Genomic DNA, 22,044 nt, shown 5'->3' on the forward strand with positions numbered 1-22,044 from the left:
TGAGACCCTCACATGTGCCGTTATGGGCCCTCAGAGACACTGGTGTGGAGCCGTTCCATGCGGGTATGGGCCAGGACCCTAATTAGAGCTGACGCTTAATAGGTCAGCAAGGTCACTCAGAGGCCAGCACAGGGCCCTCAGAAGCCGGAGTGGGGCCCTTATGGAGATGTGCGATGTGTGGCGACTCAGGAGCCCGTGACTCCGTGAGGTGCTCTCACGAGTCCTGCGGGTTTTATCTCAGTCGAAATAAGGCACGCTTGGACCCTGAGCGGCCAATTGGCACTTCAGGGCCTCTCGGGCCCATAGGGCACCATGCATCTACTGAGGCGGCACGCGCCCCTTGTGCCCCCCCCCCCCCCCGGTTACGCTGCACTGGCTGCGGACATACAGGTAAATCATATTATAACCGTCCGTATTCCCAAGCATAGGCGGCGGCCGATTCCTGGTTTGCGCAATATGAGTGCCATCGTTAGACAATACGGTCAAAAGGGTTGGAGCGGCATTAGTCCCCTGGGGTAAGAACTAAGAAGGAACATATTTTTAGACAAAAGAAAGCAATGACAACTAAATTGAGGTTACTAAAACGACTCTGATCACAAAAGTAGTTACCAGGAAGGCTTTCTAATCCATTTTTATTTAGTTCCTCGTTATAGGCGTTAGAAGTGTAAGTCTGAACGGGGGGGGCATACTTGTACTGAATGCCCTCCCCCAGGCTCCTGTCGGGGGGGGGCATATGCCCCTAATGCCCCCCCCCCCTTGGATCCGCCAGTGGTGTCCTGCCGCGTATAGCTATCGGCATCGCAAGGCCCTCTTACTACAGCGATCTTAACTTCGTTATTTTCAAAAACGTCACATCTTTGAACGCAAATTCGTTCAAAGCTATGCGCGAATCACTTTCAGTTGGACAGTCGCCTGAAAATAGCATTTTACTTAAAGCGTCGCAACACTTTATTCTTTGCCAAACTTTTGTTCATGTCGCCTGACGCCTTTCCCTGAAGTCAGAGTAGGGTGTCTGTGACACACACGGCACTGCGCTGCCACGTGCAGGACGGCACGGGTCGGGTGGCAGTACCGGGAACGCACGGCCCGGCGCCGCCGGCCGCCCGCTGCAGTCCGCCGAGCCGTGACATACGTTCGACCGCGCGCGGACGGCGCCGGCCAACTTTGCCGGCGGGCCGACCGGTCGGCTGGCCGGCCCGGCGCCCGGATAATGGTTAAAACTGGGCCGGCGCGGCCCGCTTCCTGTTCAAAATCCGGCTCTGAGGTCGCCGCGACCCCCCGGATGCCGCGGCGGGACCCGTGGATGGGCGGAAGGGCGAAGTTGTAGCGGCAGACAGCGCTGTTGGCGCCCCCGGTTTGTTGGCTCTGGCCTCTGGGTCTTTGTTTCAAGGGAAAGGTTTGTAAAATGATACTGGATATGAATTTTGAACCATAGACCTCTGTATAGGTTACTGAGCTAGGTAGGTATAGAGAGGCATTTAGAGGTCTACATATGCCTGAACAAAAACAATGCGTTTCATTTCATGTGAATTGTGACGTTTCACAACGTTTATGATGTTTCAGGTGACGGGTCCAAAATCTGAAAAAGAAAAATCTAAACTAGCGTTACACAGCCCTATGTAGATCAGAAAAAAAAAACAATGTTGGTTTATGTCCTTTGAGATCCACTTCATGTGACGGAGTGTCCGTTATGAGTTGTGAGTGCTGCTGCTAACGGTGTGGCAGTGGCTCCGTAAAAGTGGCACCAACTCATAACTGGATGCGCTCTGTTTGATTAGAACAAAATATCCTGGCTCATTTTTCTGCTGTTGTTGCTCTTCTGGGTCTTCATCCACAGCAAGGCTATACTCCACAGTATGATCTGTCCAGACATGCAAGACACTTCATACCTAGCTGTGGATTCCACGTTCACGCCATTTGTCATTTTTCCTTGTCCTTGTTGGGGTTGTGTTGGGACTGCTGTTTCCGGCAGCCGAGAGGAATGGTTTAAAAACGGCCTCTAGACTCTAACGGCGGTCCAGTCCCGTGCTATACGGCAGTGCTTTTGACGCGAGTCACCAAAAGTCATGAGCAAAATTAAAATGTGTGCTGTATACATAGTGTATATTGTCAACGTGCCGTCGCCGAGCACAATTGCTCAATGCGAGTAGGCCTCCCTCACATCCATATTTGACATATCATGCTTCATAGAGAAGAGAAGGCGATTGTGATAAACGTGATCGATTCCTTATCTGTGGTTCGAAGTGCAAAGTGCGCAGTGCAAATTGAATCCAACTAATTGCAACTGTCTTCCAAAAAAATAAATGTTAAGGTTAATTTCCATTGAAGTTGGTCTCCACTGCATTTTTTGGATGATAGATACGTTACTCGACTCCAATGAAGTGTTGGCGATTCCCGTATGTCTCTGAATGCAGGTTAACCTTTATCTTCGCGTTATGGGTGAACATCTGCCATCTGGGTTTCCCCATTTGCAAAGTCTGATCCCGATGAATCAAGGTCACGGCAAAGTTGACAAACTTTTTCCGATTGTTTCTGAGTTGGCCCGATGCGGCGCTTCGAACCACGATGCCCTGCTCCAGGTCAAGGTTAAGGCGAAGTTGGGGACATAAGTTGTCTTGAATCGTTTCCTCCTAGTCATAGATAACCGCGCATGGAGAAGGAGTCTTCTTGTTACATCGACAAGCATCACCAAAAGTCAGAAACAGGCGTCAAATGCTGATTTTTACAAGCATTGGTCCTTGAACTTCAAGGTTCCAGCGTCACACACAAACTTGCACAACTACATAAGTTACTTTGTTCTTCGCCTAGCTAGCCGAAGTTTGATTGCCTTCAAAGTTCACGACCAGTGAGGTGCCGGTGACTTCCTCAACAAGCTGTCGTCACGGCCAGGTTTAGCCTTGACTTAAGTCTTAAGATCACGCAACGACAACCCTAGTTGATAACTTCGCACATTCATTGCTTGAAACCTTGTTTACCGTTTAACACGGAGTTACAGTACTGAAGTAGATGATCCCAGTTCAGCCATGCAAATGTTTACCTCCTTCATAACCACATCGCACACGCTTTTGCGCTTTTCATGTTCCGCATACATAGGTATGTCATCGCCATAACACCGCTTCAAGCACAACTGAGAGTGGGAATAGATTGCTCTTCTTCCCCCGAGTCTGGTCCCTTTCTCTGTAGCCCACCACCCAGCTAAGTCTGACAGCTCTTCATCCTGTGTTACAGGACCTTCACCATGACGAACCGTGCCGAGAGCCGACATCTGAAGCGACTGCGTTCAGAAGAGTCGGATCCGGCCCCCAAGAAGCGGCGACGTCAGCGAGCTGACAACTCCTCCAGAGCTGCCGGAGCTGGCAGAGACGGCAGACAGGAGTCGGTGCAGGAGACGAGGGTGGAAATGAAGCAAGAACAGCGCTCGAATAGAGAGGAGAGGATGGCATCAACGGCAGAGACGGAGATGGAGCCAAATAAGGGACCAAAAGAGTTGATAACTGGTAGGAGACTCAGTCAAGAGCTTGAACTGCAGTCTAGTTCAGAACAGACGAGCTCTGTTGATGGCACGAAGGAGCAGTCCGAACAGCAATCCTCCTTTGTGTTTAGAGCATCAAAAAATGAGAGTAGTCATGACCGGGGATCAGACTCGAATCAAGAACTGAGACAAGAGCTGAGACAAGAGATGAGACAGGATCTGGAGCTGAGGCAAGAGGGGTGGACCGAGCACCGTGCCGAGCCGCGCACGCTGACGGTACTGGAGGCCCGGTCCGGGGGCGATGACGTGGTGCGCGTGGTCAGCCCTGTGGCCGATGGCGCCGAGCCGCCCCCGGAGCCGGAACCGGAGCCGGAGCCGGCCGGAGAGAGACGCGAGCCGACGGCCGGACTCCTCTACAACCCGTTGGACGATCTGCTCAAGATTGAGACAGAGTGCGCCTCCATCCAGTCCATGGCGCGTCATTGTGAGCGGTTGGTGCGCGACCGGCCGCGGCCCCGTCAGGAGGAGCCGCCGCCGCCGCCGCCGCCACCGCCGGTCGCTCCGCCGCCGCCGCCGACCTCCGAGGCTGACCGGGGACGGGCGGAGGCGGGGGGCGGCGGTCCGCCGTCGCCGGCCGGGCCGCCCACCGCCGCCGCTGGCTCCCCGGCGCACTCCCCGGCCCACGCGCCGGCCGACTCGCCGGCCACGCCCACCGACGCGCCGGCCAATGGCGGAGCGGCCAGCCCGAGCTCGGCGGCCAATCAGCGTTCTCCGTCGGCCGCCGGCAGCCCCCTGTCCAAAGGTGGGTCGATAGGAGGCCTCCGGGCTCCGCAGCGACCGGGATTGATTCGAGGCTTTACCTGTCCTTCCCCGACGCGGCAAAGGCGGCCTGATGAAATACACTTGGTCGAGATGATAAGCCCTCCAAAGTTGGAAACCTGTCAGGAAAAGGCTTCATCCGCTGTTTAATGACATTAAGTTTAAATTGCTCATATAAGGATTGGCGAAGTGTATCAAAGCGTCTATAGTCGACATAGGTCCTTGTCATAAGCATTTTGCACACATAAGCTCACAGTTTCCTAAACAAGTCCTCCTCCTTTCATTCACTTGTGAATATTAGTTATCATATCGAGTACATGTGTGTCACCCGACAGCTAGGCACAAGCCTTTGCAGCCTCTGACCCCCTCGTAGGTCGAACAGCGCTAGCGCCTAGCGGCCATATTCCTCCGTTCCGCTGAAAGCCTTCGACCGGCAGTGCAGTGGCGTGACCGAGGGCTGGTCTGCGGCCAGAGCGTTCCATCAAAACACCACCCGTCGGCTAAAGTTAGCCGGCAGCCGCCGCCGCCGCCGCCGCGGGGCTGCCGGGGGCCGCCGACTCAAAGTTGGAGGCGGCGCAGCGCCGAGGCCGTTGCTGGGAGCGCCGCAGTTTTGCATTATACATGCAGAGCGAAGCGATACGAAGCGAGGCCTATTCGGTACGGTGGCGCTACCGTGTATCGCCTGAACTGCCGTCGGCCGAACAAAGTTTGACAGATGTTTTGCTACGTCATCGTGAACATGTCAGAAATAGTGGATATGAAATGCAAATTACATAATGTAGCCGGTGTAGGTATTCTGAAATTTTACATATAGTATGCTTGAGGTAAACTGAAGTTAAAACTGTATTTTAGGGCACACCAACCAAATATGCAAGATGTAAAATCTGCATAACGTTATCGTAAGAATAACTTCCCAACTTTTATTGCGCATTTATGATCCACTTTAGTCGTTCAAAATCATCGTTCGAAGCGTTGACTGTTGTGAATAAGCAGTGTCACTGACAGTTTGATGGGATCGTTTTGGGGTGTTTAGCTTACTACCTGAAGCTTAATTTACCTACATATGTCGCTCTCCTTGTAACGAAAAAAGGCTGAATTTTTATAAGGGAAAACGTTTGCTTGAAATTGCACAGCAGCGACAAAAAGCAAACTCAGAGAAGTTTACAATTCGGAGGCAGTTTTTGAGGAGCACGCTTGCCCCGCAGCGTCCAAAATCACTTATCTAGGCTCATCAAGTAGCAACGCCCGGAAAGATGCATAATTTAACAGCATTCATCATATTTCTAACATGTGATCTGAGGCCAGTTTTACCAACAGAAAAAGAACCGCCTGCCGGAATTTTTCGCCTAAAGATCGCTTCACATACGGAGCGTAAACGTGCTGGGCACGTAAGCGGATAGGGCTTTACCGTTTACGGTTCATATGTGAAGCAGTCTTTAGGCAAAAAATTCAGCAGGCGGCTATTTTTTCTGTTGAAAAAACTGGCCTCTGCATCATTTTTCATGAATATTGAACTGTTCAATCGCTCAATTATCTAATCACATAGCACTCATGGCGCAACTTCCGCACAGGAGGCGTGGTGACCGGCGATTACCGGCATTTGCCCACATCGATATATTCGATACATTTCTGCTGAAAAGTTAGGTTATTTCAGTCCACACATTGCTTGGCTTTGATCATCAATGAAACGGAGAAAGACTCAACAACAGGACCTTCATTTTTCTAGAAACATTTAGGACTGATTTGTCATCAGGAATCTAAGTGAAAACACCATACAAATCGAAGATTCAGCGAAAATAGGCGTTTTCTAAGCAGCACGCGGGCATTTTTCTGGCCCATAGCATTCGTCCTCCATGTAGGCTGTGCCGCATGCCGATGTGTGGTGCGGGATAGTATAACTCGCAGGCATCATGCCGCCTCGCCGGCCGCGCTTGGCGAAGCTGCTTGTCGCTTGTGTGTGAAGTGTGTGGTGTGGGCATTGGACAGGAAGAGTGGAGTTTGCAGGTCACTCAGAAATCAGTGGTGAAACGGCCCCATCCAGCTATGGCTCAAAAGGAAGCAGAAGTTATTACTTGCTGCCGCCAATCCTGTCCTTATCAGAGTGACGCTACAGACTAATATTTGCTAATCACATCTCCATAGCCTAGAATCTCAGTTATGTCCCCATCTAGGCTGGGTGATAGTATTGATATCAATTTTGGGGAAACATGGATTATGGAACTTAACCTCATGCATCCATCCACAGAAATGAGAATCAACCCATGGTCATATTCGATCACACTTTCCTCCCCAGGCTGTTGCGCACTACACCACACCGCATTCCCCTTCCAGTTTAAGCGGTTTTCATGTCAAATAATCAATTTCAATTTCAAAATGTGTTTTATTGGACGTCCAACAAAGAAATTGATCCTTATTCACAGCTGAAAACTTAATTGAACCTCCATAAAGCTCCGTTAGAGACACTATCACGAAAATGGCTTCTTTACCACAGCTGCTCCTCAAATAACCCACTTCCAATGCCTATTGACAAGTGGCATCAGCTTCTCCCTGAGCAGTTCTCCCTGACTCCTAGCTACTGTCTCTGTCCCAGCCTGAGCTCGCCCCGTGTCCGCTGCCGCTGCCGCCGCCGCTCGCCACCTAGTATTGATCGGACGTTATTGAGAAAGTTGGACAAAGTTCGAGCCATTCGAGAATCAATCTAGCCGGCCTGCAGCGGCGGCCGGTGCAGTCAGGTGATCTGCATATAGGGTCGGCTCATCGACGGCACTGCTGGAGGCCTGATTACGGTCCGATCAGTCATACAGAGTCGGTTAGAGTCAGAGGTCTGATTAGGGTCCAATCCGATATATAGAGTCGGTTAGAGTCAGAGGCCTGATTACGGATTACAGTTCAGTCATATGCAGTCAGTCAGATTCGGAGGCCTGATTACGGTCCGCCTGGCTATAGCACCGAGAGTCTGAGTCGGTCAGAGTCAGATGTCTGGCTACGGTCCATACCGTTCAGTCGAAGAGCCGAGAGTCGGAGTCGGTTATAGCCAGTTGACTGATTGCTGGCCACTGGCAGTTCAGTTATGGAGGAGATTGTCGGAGTGGGAGTCGGAGTCAGAGTTAGAAACGGGTCAGGACCGGAGTCAGAGTCAGTCAGGGTCGTAATGCCGATTTTTGTCATTAGAAGCTGGAGTTGGAAGAGGTTCGAATCAAGGCGGCAATGGCACTTGCGCCGATATTTGATGGTCATCATGAAACGGCAGCTTGCTAGTCAAGTGCGACGAAAGAGCTTCTGCTAACTCTGTGCTAGTCTTTAGCTAAAAGCTAAATCAAAGACGGATCCTTTGGTTTGGATTGGTTAGGTATATATTTGTGCCTTGAGTCTGAGACAGAATTAGATGCGAACTTCGTAAGAAAACTGTTATCAAAATATCTTGTGAAATGTACAGTACGGCTGTTTTTCATTAATGATCAGCAAAAAGTTTTTAGGTACGGACAAGCAAGGATGCTTGACGTGGAGCTGATTAAAACTTTGCAAGCAGATAATCTAGTTACATGTAAGCGACAAGAACAAATAAAGTGCCAAAATGAGGTGGAAAATAAATTAGTGATACCAAAAGCCTCTGAACACACTGGTAGTCCCAATCAGAAATAATTTATGCCCCGAGGCAGCTACACTCTTTCTCTTGAAAACATTTAATGCATCGAAAGCGTCATGCTTGTCATCTTAATATTTCATCCCGTTCCACATTTTCATTGACACTCTTACTTTTTCCACGTGACCCGTGACCGCCGCCCGCAGCTCTAAATTGGTGGCTGTGACCGGATGATTCAAATATGGCAGCTGCTTCTCTATTGGCAGCTTTAACGACAGTTCTCTCTCAGAATGAGTGTGGATAGTGCCTTACCGACATGAGCTTCCCAATTCCGTTCGGAAGCTCTGACCTCCGGATGAATGAAGCCACTCCCGACCCGACCCTCGTCAGTCTACCGGTGGTCAGAGCCCACGCACTCACCAAGGGCGTATGAACACTGAACAGGCTACAGCGGGATCCAGGATCCAAGCAAAGGACGGATGAGGCTGCAGCGATGCATCCTCATCATTATTTTCATCGTGCTACACGCATTTCCTCTCTACAGCTAGTATTCTCCGAATGAAAGAAGTTCTAGAAGCTTCTTTTTCTTACTTTTGATATGTGCTCAAGCATTTTGGTGCAGACAAAATGCATAAGCATACGTCAATCCAATGTGACCTCTCACTTCTCGTCCCGCCTATGTCCAGTGAAGACTTCACGTGCTGTCTCAGCTCGGTCCGACGTCATTCGTCACAGAATCCTCCGCCTGGCAATCAGCGACTCCGCAGCACGGTCTATCCGACCTCAGAGATAATTAACGACCCAGCCGGCCGCGCCCGCCCAAAGACGACCACTAGCGGCCGAAGTCAAATTACCACTGCCTAAGGACAGACAGGGCCTAAATCACTATTCAGCACAGTTTCAAATGAGCGGCGGGTGACTGTGTTTCAAGTTGTAGGTATAAGCGGGGTATTATACATAGAGACGATACAGCTTATCCGTTGTCGTTACGTTACAAATATCGCAGTTTTATATGAGCTATGTGACAATTTCCGGGTCGTCGCTGTCAACACTCCACAGAGTGTGGGTAAACCAGACTTACGGGGGCGTCAAGCCTGAACTTGGAATATTGTAGAGTTTGGAATGGTTCGATGCAGCGAACCTTATCCTGGCAAATCTATTGTTCTCTGCTCATGACTTAACTAATGAACGAAGCACTAGCAATTATACCGCGCCTTCTGTATGCGAGCAGAGTTGCAGACCCTACCGTTATTTCTAACGACGAAACTGGGAATTCTAACTAACGTTATGTGAAGACGCCGAGCGTGGGCGGCATTACATAACTTGTCATTGTTCCGGATGTTGCAAGATTTCTCGGCATTCAAGATCAGCCTTGACAAATTTCTAGGAATTGTTCACTGTTCAGGATAGCGACAGTTTGCTCAACTATGTTTGGAGATAGCTGCAAAGTTTGCCAACAAGGACTCAAAACTATATTAAAGCAATGAAACTCAGACATCAGCAATTAGTTAAGATACATAGAATGAATTACGAGACCAACAGAGAATACTCCGACATTTGATGTAGCTTCAGTTGGCGAACGGAAATATATTAAGGAAACTTCACATCTTATTACGGAGCGAGCGAAGCGAGCGGAGTCTCATACTGAATTAAGGGAAAATCCTGAGTATGAGCGGCCGGCCGGCCGTGGGGACGCTCTTCAAAAGCTAATATCTTAGGAACGGGACATCCGATTGACAAGCGGTCTTCTTTACTGAATGTCACTTGGACGTAAAAGTTCTGTGGTGTGATGGCCACCAACCATGCGTTCTTGCCAACCACCGCACGTGGCGCGTGCTAAAGTTGGACATTTTTTAAGAACCCTCAAAATTGCAACCTCAATAACGGCACAACGGTTGGGCCGATTGAATTGAAACTCGGTACACAGTTAGGTCTCCATCAGATAATTCATCTGCATGTGTTAAGGTTGGGGTGCTACAGCACGTGCGCACGTGCAGGGGGCGCTCCCAGATCTCGAGAACGGCTGGGCCGATTGCACTCAAATTTGGTACACGGCTGGGGACCAGTTAGTAGGGTGCCGTGCAAAAGTCAGTTTGGACCCCGCTTGCACGTGCGCACGTGCAGTGTGCCGCTTCCAGATCTCGAGAACGGCTAGGCCGATTGCGCTGAAATTTGGCACATCGCTAAAGACCGGTTAGTAGGGTGCAGTGCACAAGTTAGTTGGAGGTACCCCCTCGCAATGTCGCACGTGCAAGGCCCATCCTCTCGCTCGCTCCGTTGGTCGCCCAAAAGGCGTTTTACTGGTATATAACCAACATTCCATGTTATCCTTTAATATGTTAACTACCTAAACGACTATCCGCTTGGTCCCAAAGATTGCAGAATACAGAATCACAGATATGCTGCCTTTTATAGTCCAGACCAGACACATGACCGATCAATGTATGTTTATGCTGTTGCAGACTCCAGCAAGTGTCCCACCCCAAGCTGTGACGGTACCGGTCATATCACCGGCCTCTACTCTCACCACAGGAGGTAAGAACCCACCGTCTTCCGGCGCTGCTGGGGCGTGGACGGTTTACTGTTTGTGATAGACAGGCAATAGCCGGATAAAAGCGAGGTGTAAGAGAGGGCTAGGTTGTGACGCGTGGATTATTACATCTACCTGCATAGATAGAGGCAATTTTTTAAAGTGCTCCAGCTTGATGTCCAAGTGATGCTGGATGACCGTTAGCAGATTCGGCCCCGTCGCTATCACGTCACTATTTCCTTTCTAGCTCTAGTCATTTAACTTTCTCCGAGCGTTTTGTCCCGGTGAAACCACCACACGCGTTTCGTTAATCCGTTGCTGTCTGTGGTGTCAGCTCGGTGTTCCCTGGCTCGGTTGTCGCGGCGCCCCCATTACCGCAGAGCGGTGTCGATGGTTCCGCTCCCAATGACCTGTCCCCGCCACCCGTCCCATCCAATTCGCCGCCCGAGTTTGGACGGCCGCCCAAAGAGCTCACCTCAACTTGGCGAGCGGAAAAGTTGGGCCACTGACGGTCTCAGTGTCACCCAGAGGGGGCGGGTCGTCAAAGGGTCCACTGGGCGGGGCGGAGAGGGGAACAAAGAGAGGGAGAGTAATGATAGAGGGAAGGATGCGGGGTCATCTTTGTGAACGTTATAGGTACGCAATGTGCTACCAGTGCGGATTAAACCGAAGGTGCACTACAGTTCGAAAACGAGTGTTGCGCATGTGCTGTAAGAAATGTCCCTACTTTCAAGCAGCCTATCAGGATGTCCAAGGAGGGACAAAGTGACGCCCGAAAGTAAGTTGGGGCGGGTTTTCTGTTGTTTATCTGTTTAGTAGGTATTGATCGATTTATTTTATTTTTCAGCTGCAAACTCTTACATAATACACAGCTACGTTACATTAATACAGCACCTAACCTTGATGCACCGGATGCACCACTCAGTAGTATCTTATAATTAAGTTATGCTGCCGTTTATTGGTTCACCCGTCTTCTTGTTTCGTTTTCATTTAATGTTATTCATGTTTTATAATGTGATGTTCGTGCTCTTATTTGCAAATTTAGCAAAAAAAACAGGTTTTGCCTGCAATGTCTAAGAAAGTAGCATTGCTGTAGTAAACGTTGGGCAATGAATCATGGATATAAAAAACCTGCAAGACGTACGATCCCTTCGCAAACGCATTTTTTTTCACGATGATAATTAGGTACCCGGCGTGATTGAACCCAATTCATGAGACATGAGTGCATTATTCTTTCATCATGTTTACGGAAATGTGAACTTTTTAAGAGTGAACGAATCAGCCTCGTGTGCTAGAAGTTAAACTTCGAGAAGCATTCAAAGCCATTCGCAGTAACTTATTCCTTTGAAGAAGTCAGCATGCATATAGGTACATACTTATTTCCCAACCGTCACGATCGCGCTTGCGTTTACAGTCGCTTGTGCTTTCTACTGCCCTCCACTAACTTATTTCCCTGACAGTTCTAGCCCAGTACGAGACAATTCTGAAGTGTCCTACGCCTGGCTGCAGCGGCAGAGGTCATGTCAGCACGAGTCGCACCACTCACAGGTCAGTCGGAGGTCACATCTGAGGTCAGGTCAGCCAAAGGTCACATTTGAGGTTCTGTCAACGTGAGTCGTACACAACTACATACTACATACACAGTACACAGTCATCAGTAAGTCAAAGGTCATATCCGGGGTTAGATCAGTCGTACGTCACATGAATGGTCAGGTCATGACGTAGATGGGTCATAGATGGGCCTGAGGATCATCATAGATGGGTTCATTAAAAAGTGTTAAACTAATTACTTTTTGGCACTTCACATAAAACTTCCAGCGGGAAATATCATGCAGCTTACTGAGCGATGCGCAGCTTCACGTATATCGTGTCACAAACCACACAGTAACTGATGACGTTCGCCCCCGTGATTGACTGATACCCTTCCTGTGTCAGGTCACTGTCGGGCTGTCCACTGGCAGCTGTCAACAAGCAGGCCGCCCGGGAACAGAAGCACAGAACTCTGCTGGCCCAGACAGCTCTTGGGATGGCCGGTAAGGACGGAAATGTGTCGATGGCGGACGGATTAGGCTATAGCTGAATGACAAACAGAAGGATGGACAAATGTGGCTGATAAATCGAACGAACAATGCTGACGGGTAGCCCAGTCCCTGTCCCTTCATCTACGGTTGAGTTGCCCGGTCGAGATCGTCCAATTTTAACATGAAATCACTGGTCAATATGTGGGTGGGGGTGAGAGGGAGAACTAAGCTATTGCCGTATCCTTTAGCTTGACCACAGTTGTAAGGTACGTACTGCTCGACCAAATGGCGCAGACTATTGACACAGCTCCTGACCCCGTGCTCAGGAAGCGGCTTCAAGTCGACCCTGCCGCCGGGACGCCAGGCTGAGATGGGTGCTAGCGGTGGCTTCGCGCCCCTGGACGCGGAGGGGCGTCGGCTGGCCTCAGACGCCGTACCACTGTTCGCTGGGTTGAGCAACGACTTCGGCGAGCAGAAAACGGTGCAGCGTGTGGCCGATGATCAGGTGCTGCTCGAGCCAGACGACCAGGAGAGCTCGCGCACGATCCTCGAGCTCAAGAATGACCGTGCGGCACCGGCAGCTCCCGCGCCCACGGCTCCGCCGGTAACGGCTCCGGCTGCGGGAGCCGTGGTGACTCCCGTACCGGTGTGTGCAGCGCCCCCGGCCGTGACATCAGAGCTGCGACCACAGCTACCGGCCGTGGCGGCCTCCCTGCCGGCCCACCTGACCGTTACCATGGTAACGGAGGACTCGGCGCCCGCGGAGGTCGCAGCGGCCGCGGCAGCAGCAGCGGCTGCGCAGGCGGCGGCGGCGGCAGCAGCACAGGAGGCCCCTCCGGCGCCCCAGGTCGGGTCGCTAGGAGAGACTAGGTCCGCCTACACAGGCCTCGCGTCCGAGTATGACGCCGCTCAGTCGCGGTATGGCTACTACGGAGACTTCTACAAGCGGCCAGAGCCGGTGCGGCCGGCGGCAGCGGCTCAGTACGACGTGACAGCGCAGCTGGCCGGCCGGACCGCCGTGGCAAGGTGGGTGGAAGGGCTGCAGGAACAGCTTTGCGTATTCATGATGATGCACTTTAATATGTTCATGGTTTCCTGTGTGGGTTTTTACTTCCCCAATTTGCATTTTGCGGCCACCCATAGGTATGCAAGGGGTTTTGTGCTTTGGTTCGCGAAAATCGATCCTTCTTCTCCTGAGCTATGTGATATCCGTTAAATTTGTGTGGCATAACACGTAAATCAAAGCACGCGAAATTAAAATCACGATTATCAATTTGTTCCTGTTGTAGAGCTTGCTATCAATCTACTATAATTTATTTCTCACTGCTTATAAAGTTGTGTACGTTTTGCCACATCCGCAGTATTTCGGAGATTCTGAACACGAACCGAACCGGCGCTATCGACCGAGCTGCCGAAAAGTTGGCCCAACAATGAGACGTTTTGACAACGTCCGCTGAACTTTTACCGCTCGCCACTTACGGTCTGACAGGCGAACCATTGTTCTGGCGGCTGGCATCCGGCGTGTGACAGCCCTGACCGCCCGTCTGTACCCTGATAGTCTTTTCGCTGACTGCTCTGACCGCTGACAGTCTGCCCGTATGTCTGATGACAGCCCTGTCCGCTGACAGACCTGGCCGCCCGTATGTCTGCTGACAGCTCTTTCTGTACGCTGGCAGACCTGGCCGCCCGTTTGTCCGCTGACTGCCCTTTTCTTCCGTCTGTCTGTCCGTCTGTCCGCTGACAGTTCTATCTGTCCGTCTGTCCTCCCATCGTTTCTGCTGATAGCCCTGACAGTCCGTTTGTCCAATGACAGTCTGATAGCCCGTTTGTCTGTCCGCTGGGCGCTAACAGTCCCGGCTGCTAACAGCCTGTCCGCTGACGGCCCTGACCGCCCGTATGTCTGTCCGCTGGTAGCGCTGATCGTCCGTCTGTCCGCTGACAGTCCTGTCTGTCCGTCTGTCCATGACAGTATCCACCCGTTCAAATTCGCCCGTGTCTGTCCGCTGGGCGCTGACAGTCCCGACTGCTGACAGCCTGTCCACTGACGGCCCTGGCCGCCCGTATGTCTGTCCGCTGACAGCTCTTTCTGTCCGCTGACTGCCCTGACCGTCCGTCTGTCCGCCCGTTGGTCCGCTGACAGTACTGACCATTAATTCGTTATGAAAACTTCACCTAGATCATCATCTGTGTTGCGCCCGATGTTTTTTTTTCTTGTCGCGAATGACGTGTTAATGAGCTAGTGTGTGTGAGGGAAAGGTGCCATGAAATAAGCTGCATAGCTTTTGCACTGATCCCAGACTGTCTGATGTCTAAATATGCGAAAATATTCAATAAAACCGAGAAAACAAACAACCACTCCGCCTGTTTGTCCGCCGACAGCTCATCTGACAGCTCTCTAAGCGCCGCGCCGCCGCCGGCCGCCTCCGATGTGACCTCCTCCTCCTCCGGGCTGGCCACCTCGCTGCCCTATTCCGCACCTCCACCGCGGTCTCTGCAGCCCCTACCACCGGCCTCCTACGTCACAATGACGTCACGCGAGCCCTCGGCGGCGGCGGGCAGCGGCGGCTACACATACACCACGGCCACGGCGGCGCTGATGACACCCAGCGTGATGACGCCGGCGGTGCGTCATCCGTCACCGCTGGCGCCGACAGCGGCCCTGCAGCAGGTGTCTGTGATGTCGTCGATGACGTCGCTGTACTCGATGAACGGGTACGGCGGGTACGAGGTGTACCCGGAGCAGAGGTACCACCCGGAGGCGGCCCTGATGCCACCGACTGCCTACGAGCCCGTCCAGGTGAGGGCTGAGGGACACCGAATGGAAATACAGCAACAGGCCCTCGCGATCTCGTATGTCTGTGCTAGCCCCTTCAGGTCAAAAGTCAGCAGACTTTGCGTCTTACCCTCGTGCAAACCCTTCCTGATCTGGACGGAAGTTGCCGATCAATTCCTCCTTGAAGAGATTGTTATACTAATCCCTACACTAAACGACGAAAAAGAGACCCGCAGCATAATACTCTCAGTCCCTCCACGACTATGTGACCTGTGTACCCTCAGGGAGCGACCAGTCCCCGTGTGGGCGGCACCTCCCCTCACGGCCGATCCAGCCCTCAGCTTGGCAGTCCACAGAACCAGACGCTCGACCTCACCATGCCCAGGCAGCAAATGGCACTCGGGTAAGATGGCTGGAACGTGGAGAGGGCAACGGGAGGACTTAGTGAGCGATGGAGCCACGTAGAGTATATCAGGATCTCGGAGGGTACTGAGACCGTGGAGAGGACGGCCGATCACTCAAAAATTTGAAAATGTCTACACACCGATATAAATGTCCTTAGTCCATGTCTTTGCCACGCTTTTCTGGTTTCCATCAATGAGGTAGTTTTATGGACTGGTTCTAATCTATTTTGCAAGTAAGTACCGTTCATCTCTTTCTCTCTAGTCTGCACGTTACCGAAGTTCCACCCTGCTTCTCCGTTTTCAGCCCCAGCAGCCCGGCGTACAGCCCTCCGCCGAGGGTCGAGTCCCAGTCATCATTCGGAGAGCAAACGGAGCCAGTGGACTTTTCAAACAACTCGCCGGTCGACTTCAGCCTCGGGCGCGCCATGGAGTGTGTTTCTCACAATCAGGTGAGGAGTGAGGACAAATAATCGGCTTAAGTTTTATTTTCATTGGAGATATCATTTTTGTTTCATACACACTATACACTACAGACTTGCTTTCGTTGGTATGAAGTGATATTTTCGGGGATATAATCGACACTGAGGATTTTTTTTTTGTGCCGCCTCTTTACCAAGCTCCGTATGCCAATGATGATTCTTGCCTTTGTAGGTGATGTATTCAAGAGACGACTACGCGGCGGCTACGTCACAACAGCAGCAGATGACGCAACAGCCACAAGACCACCAACAGCAGCAGCAGCATCAACAACAACAACACCAACATCAACAGGCCCAACAGCAGCAACAACAACAACAACAGCAGCAGCAGCAGCCGCAGCCGCAGCCGCCGCCAGTGAGCTCCAGCCACCTCTCTGTGACGAGCGACGCGCAGGGTGCCCAGGACCCGACGGTCGTCGCTGCCGCTGCCGCCGCCGCTGCGTCCCAGCCGACGTACCAAGAGACGCTCGAGTACACCGACTCACAGACCGTCCTGTACCGCGGTACGCTCACTCGTGAGTCCGAGAGAGAGAGAGAGAGAGAGAGAGAGAGAGAGAGAGAGAGAGAGAGAGAGAGAGAAAGAGAGAGAGAGAGGGAGGGAGAGAGAGGGAGAGAGAGAGAGAGGGTGAGAGTGGAGTCGCAGAGCCAAAGGGGAGGGGTATTATTTTCACACTTCTGTCTTTGTCGACTGTCGCATTTTACCGCTAGACGTCACATTCTGGGGTACCATTTTGGTGCGTCTGATTTCATAAGCTCAGTAGATATCCACAGCTGCTGTCCAAGCCCATGCTGAGTGACCCCGATGTCGGGTTCAGTCCTCTCACTCGACCCTCCTTCCACAGCGACATACTCGACCTCGCTGACCTACCACCGACCAACATACGACGCTAGCGCCACTTACAACGGCGCCGCGTACCAGAGTTTCGGGTACGGCGCGGCCGACTACAGCGCGGCGTACTCGGCCAACTACGCCCCGGCCACGGCGTACTCGCCGTACTCCGTGCCGTACTCCGTGGGTACGGCCGGCAAGCCGCTGACGCCCGCCGGAGCCGACACGCTGCAGCGAGACCTGTGAGTGGCGGGGAGGCGCGCCGGAGGGGTGGGGATGAATGGTTTGAGAGAGCCCCCAGGTGCCTGAGGTGCTTTTGTGTCCGTGTGTGTGTGAGTGCGATATATATGAGGACGTTGGTGTATTTTTTATCGTATTTTTTTATCGAGTCACGACTATTCTGTTGAGGTGTGCTGGCAGCTAAACTAACTAACTTATGTGTACTCAGTTAAGTTAAAAATAAAATAGGTTATTCAGTTGCAATCGTGGTGCTCAAATGTTTGGCTTTTGGTGTATGAATTTTCATGCCATGATCGCGAAAGAGATAATTAAATAAAATCGGAAATTAGTTTCATTAGCTTAGCATTGGACGAATATGTGCAAAATTCCAGACGTAAATCAAAGACGTCACAGTGCTGCTGAGACGTGCAGCTTTGTCTTAACCCACTTTAGAAGAGCAATGCCTAATATTTCAATTCAGGCCTGTTGCTCGTCACCAACCATCTCTATCTCAACCTCAATGATCAGTGTTGCATGCCTCTGTATGTTCTGTATGTTTGCCTGTGCCCCTGCTCCGTGCGTTCCACACCCCTACCCAATGCTCGCCAAGAGAGAGACAGACGGAGAGAGAGAGAGAGACCACGGGTGCCGTCTCTCCCGGCAGGTCCACCCCGTTCACGTACACGCGCCCTCGCGGCAGGGACGGCCGTGAACTCATCTCCTGTCCCACGCCCGGCTGTGACGGCATGGGCCATGCTACTGGAAACTACGCCACGCATAGGAGGTGAGTGGGTGACAGTCGGTAGCGCTCAGACGTTAGGCAGACGCCAAAAGGCCGGGCGGTCGGAGCCAGTCGGCTGTGGCGCAGTATAGGCTAGCCCGCACACACCAGAGCTCGGCGGTACAGTCTATCTCGCAGTAAGCCGCCGCGGCAGCCGAGACAGCGAGATCTAGGGGTTTACACGGGTGATGACTGATGAAGTGCTCAGCTGTGAGAGTTCGTTTGTAGCCGACTGAGCCTTCACCAGACCTCACGTGTCTGTCAGTCCATGTGTCCGAACTGACCACTATCCGCGTATCCGCCAGCTTGTCCGGATGTCCGCGAGCCAACAAGCCCAAGGGACGCCGGGACGGACAGGACAGCGAGCCACTGAGGTGCCCGGTACCCGGCTGTGACGGCTCAGGTCATGTGACTGGCAAATTCCTCAGTCACCGCAGGTTAGTTGGGAGGAGTTCAAATGTCACCTGTTTCAGAGCTCAGCGGCTAAACGTTATACAATATACATGATTAGGTATACCTATCAGACAGACGCCTAACACTGATGTTGTTTGTGCTGTCGGTCATTGTGACTTGATATGTTTTTTTCTGTCGTTTATTCGATGATTCTATTTCACGTTGATCAATCGTTGAAGTTCAACGTTACAACCTCACAAAGAGTGAACTTTTGAGTGTCTCCACTAAGAGACTTTCCCTCCACAGCGCGTCTGGCTGCCCCGTGGCCAACCGCAACAAACGCTCTCTGGACGCGTCGGGTGCCTCGGACCGCTCCTACTCCAGTCTGGGGATGATCAACTCCATCTCCATGGGTTCCTACATGGGCGGAGCAGGGTTCGGCGCGCCTTACATGGGCGGCTCCTACCCGCCTGCTATCACGGCCAGCACGAAAAAGAGCTCAGGAGATGGATCAGGGCGACGGGGCTCCTCTGGTGAGTGGAAAGAAAATTCGGACAGTTGAGGCGTAAGCGATGTAAAGCATCACGAGATAACGTCTTCATATGAGCCTCTTGACTGCTGAGTGCAGCTTAGGTAGATCCGATTGATCTGGCGTAGTTCATGTGCATGTTCTTACCCAGTGGTAAGCATCTCGATTAACTATATGACACCATGTCCCGTTTCTTCCAGCAGCTCAGAGTGGCGAGACTGCGGCTGCCGGCGCGACAGCCCGCCCCGGAGGAGACGCTAGCAAACTGTCGGCGACGGCCGCCGACGGCACGGGGCTCTCCGTTACGGCCACCCAGATCAAAGACAACCGGGTGAGTGGCACATATATCATAGAGCCGGCTTCACAGAAACTCAACGTAACTTTGGATCAGTTATGTGTTGTGGTTTTTGGTCGACACATGATTACGACACCACGGAAGAACATGCAAGCGAAATTTTCAGTTCAGTAGGTAAACCATGTTTACATGACCACCTGATCCAAACAAAGTCCTTCACGAGTTCATAAACAAGTAAAATGCGTCTTAGAGTTTTCACCTTGTCCCAGCGCTCGTTTATTAACTTCACCGTTACCCGACAGGTGGCCGACCCGGCGGCCCCGGTCGGCCAGGGCGGCACGGCCCTCAACGACTACTACGACTCCTTCAGGACCAACATGATCTCCCTGCTAGAGCACGTGAAGGCCCCCAGCTCTGCCGAAAGGCTGGCGCCCCCCGGCTTCGACTCGTACTTCACACGGTTACACGGAATGTACGGCGACGGTGGCGCCACCGAGGAGTACCGGCCGATTTATGAAACTATGAAGGCGGCTATCCATGACTTTACGGTGATGCCGACTCCTATCTAGGTTAGCGAAGGTACTGGTGACGTTTGTGCTGCTGATAAGTGTGTGGTGCGTGCGCTGGTGCCGATTCTGCGGCACCAGGCGAGTTTGGTGCTACTGTTTATGTTTGTTTGAACGGTGCGTGAGGAGGATGTTTGAGATGTTTGTTCAGTGTCTGTTGATCCAGAATGAAAGAGGGTGTCGCGAGACAGCTGGAAGATCCCAGCTGAGGCGAATGATAAGAGCTGTTTTGGAACCAACCACCGAATGATAATGTAAAAGCACGTACAGGGTGTCTCAAAAGTTCGTTCACAGGTACCTACCAGCCATGCTTTTTTGTCAATAATTCTGAATCAACAAGAAATTAACAGTCGAAATTTTGCATGGGCATTGGTGACAACCTTCCTCAAGCAGTCTCATTGTTTTCAAGTGCATTCGACCCTTCATGAGCTCACAAAAAGGGTTCACCTCTGACCATGGGTCAGGCACGAAAATGTAGGTTGCAAAGTCGGGTATGTTGTGAAACTCTCTGTTTCAGGAGTAATGGGAATGGTTCAGTCGGAAATGACACATGGCTAAGTGTCGGCGAGGATGAGTGCAACATGATGATCATCTTATAAAAACGGTGGCTAAAATTTTTGAAGGACGAAACCATGCGAGACTAAAGGTCGTTCTCCACGGTACATGTTTTGCGCGTTTTTAATGACGTTTTAACGCTTTTTTGATGTTTTGCGAGTTTTTCATGATCCGGCGTTGATCTGTACCATTAAATTACAGGGTGCCATCTCCACGGCGGAAGATTTGTCAAAAATCGAAAAACGCGAGGCTTCATAAAATTAAAAAACTGCAAAACTCGTAAAACGCGTCAGGTTGTGTCATGCAAAACTCGTAAAACCTTTAAAAAACGCAAAACTCTCATTTGTAAAACGCGCGATTTTATCCAAACATTTGGATCGAATGAAGTTTTCCGGTTTTTGACAAGGATAAGAAGGTAATCCTTCTGCTATTAATACCATTTTACGGTGAAATGGATGCAATGGAAAGTGTGGAAAGCGATGAAAAGCAATTTGATTAAGCCAATGATCATGGCAAGTACTCAGACAACCATACCAATAACTTTTGTTGCTATTCCGACGATGTGGATGTCAAATAATTGCATAGTGAGTCTATGGATAACAGATATTACTATATATGATCATTTCAGATAATTGATAATTAACTGATGTCATAGCGGTGATAACAATAGGGGAACGTGATGATACCCCTATACCTATCTTTACAGCGAAAATCAAGGGGTTAATAGAAGCCGTGCGCCTGATACTTGCCCTGTGGGACAAGAGGGCCACGGCATACAGCGCACGAAGGGCGGAGAAAGATGTTCTTTCTCTGAAATTGAAATTGTTCTGAAATTGTAATTGTTCTGAAAGACTGACAAACTAAAACCGTAAAAAGCGAAAAAACTCGCAAAACTCGCAAAAGCGTCTGTTAAAAAGCGAAAAAAGCGCAAAACTCTCGTTTGCTAAAACGCGTAAAAACCGAAAATGTTTACACGTGGAGACAGTACTTAACGGCGTTTTGAACGACCCTCGCACGACAGCAGACTCGTGTTCCGGAAAGCAGCTGAAAATGCGGTCATAACTATTGAAAATTGGCAAGAAGGTCACAGACAGAGGTTACCCATTTTCAAAAAGTGCAGGTCATCGTAAAATAAAGACAAATTATAATTTAAAATTGTTTATAATATCTATAACGCTAATTTTTGGGGACAATAACACAAAAATCGTCAATGCCAAGGACACCTGACCCTCCAAAAGTGTCAGTTATTGTAAAATTTTATCTAACGGAGTTTCGAGAGGCAGATCTGCAGCGAATAATTTTCTTTTAAACACAAAATCCCGATAAAACCACACGATGGACAGGTTTGGGCCGTTTACAAAGCAGAACATCTCCCGAGGAAAACATTCCGCAACCGAGCGAAGGTCTTGGCATGGGGAATGACGAGCGCTTGGAATTTGCAAAATTTGCACAATGTGTCTGAGAAACAGACGTCCGACACATTCTGCTACCATATGATGCGAAAAATTTACTCCTAGCACTTCCCGTTTGTTCAGGACTGGGGTCGTTTTGAAAAGGAAAATGGCGCTTGGGATGTCGGCGCCAGTCATTCATGAAGGAGTTAGCGCCAGAGAATGCCTACAAAATACTCAAGAATGGTGTCGATGCAAGCTGTCGGCTTTCAGGGAAAATCAGATGTTGCCGGGGAGCTAGTCAAAACTAAATCCGACGCAGAAACTGCAGGGGATTCCCCTGCAAGAGCTTGAAAGATGGTAACCTTTTATCAGCCTCCGGCAGCTGACGGAGCAACAAAAATC

General features: G+C 51.0%; 2 protein-coding genes across 2 annotated transcripts; both read left to right on the forward strand.

Annotated features, from left to right (window-relative positions):
• The first annotated feature begins 11,815 nt into the window (after nt 1–11,815).
• Nucleotides 11,816–14,455, forward strand: LOC122365488. Its single transcript, XM_043336746.1, has 5 exons — nt 11,816–11,952; nt 12,340–12,437; nt 12,752–13,164; nt 13,339–13,451; nt 14,395–14,455. Exons 2-5 carry the CDS (start codon nt 12,431–12,433, stop codon nt 14,453–14,455), a joined length of 594 nt encoding a protein of 197 aa, XP_043192681.1. The 5' UTR covers nt 11,816–11,952; nt 12,340–12,430.
• A 394-nt stretch (nt 14,456–14,849) lies between these two features.
• LOC122365486 (myelin transcription factor 1-like) lies at nt 14,850–19,961 on the forward strand. Its single transcript, XM_043336744.1, has 10 exons — nt 14,850–15,222; nt 15,483–15,601; nt 15,907–16,051; nt 16,254–16,596; nt 16,924–17,152; nt 17,830–17,913; nt 18,216–18,347; nt 18,610–18,836; nt 19,033–19,163; nt 19,430–19,961. The coding sequence occupies exons 1-10, from the start codon at nt 14,950–14,952 to the stop codon at nt 19,694–19,696; spliced, it is 1,950 nt and encodes a 649-aa protein (XP_043192679.1). The 5' UTR covers nt 14,850–14,949; the 3' UTR covers nt 19,697–19,961.
• Nucleotides 19,962–22,044: the final 2,083 nt, after the last annotated feature.

This window comes from Amphibalanus amphitrite, unplaced genomic scaffold, assembly GCF_019059575.1.
Source record: "Amphibalanus amphitrite isolate SeventyFive unplaced genomic scaffold, NRLGWU_Aamphi_draft 000744F_arrow, whole genome shotgun sequence".
Classification (NCBI taxonomy): domain Eukaryota; kingdom Metazoa; phylum Arthropoda; class Thecostraca; order Balanomorpha; family Balanidae; genus Amphibalanus; species Amphibalanus amphitrite.

Bases quoted from the DNA above. Each gene is read 5' to 3' on its own strand.
- LOC122365486 (XM_043336744.1), top strand. From the start codon at position 14,950: ATGACGTCACGCGAGCCCTCGGCGGCGGCGGGCAGCGGCGGCTACACA. The intron at 15,223-15,482 runs GTGAGGGCTGAG...GTGTACCCTCAG, and splicing joins CTGCCTACGAGCCCGTCCAG to GGAGCGACCAGTCCCCGTGT. The intron at 19,164-19,429 runs GTGAGTGGCACA...GTTACCCGACAG, and splicing joins CCCAGATCAAAGACAACCGG to GTGGCCGACCCGGCGGCCCC.
- LOC122365488 (XM_043336746.1), top strand. The intron at 13,165-13,338 runs GTAACGGAGGAC...GACGCCGCTCAG, and splicing joins CCCACCTGACCGTTACCATG to TCGCGGTATGGCTACTACGG. The intron at 13,452-14,394 runs GTGGGTGGAAGG...TGTCCATGACAG, and splicing joins GGCCGGACCGCCGTGGCAAG to TATCCACCCGTTCAAATTCG.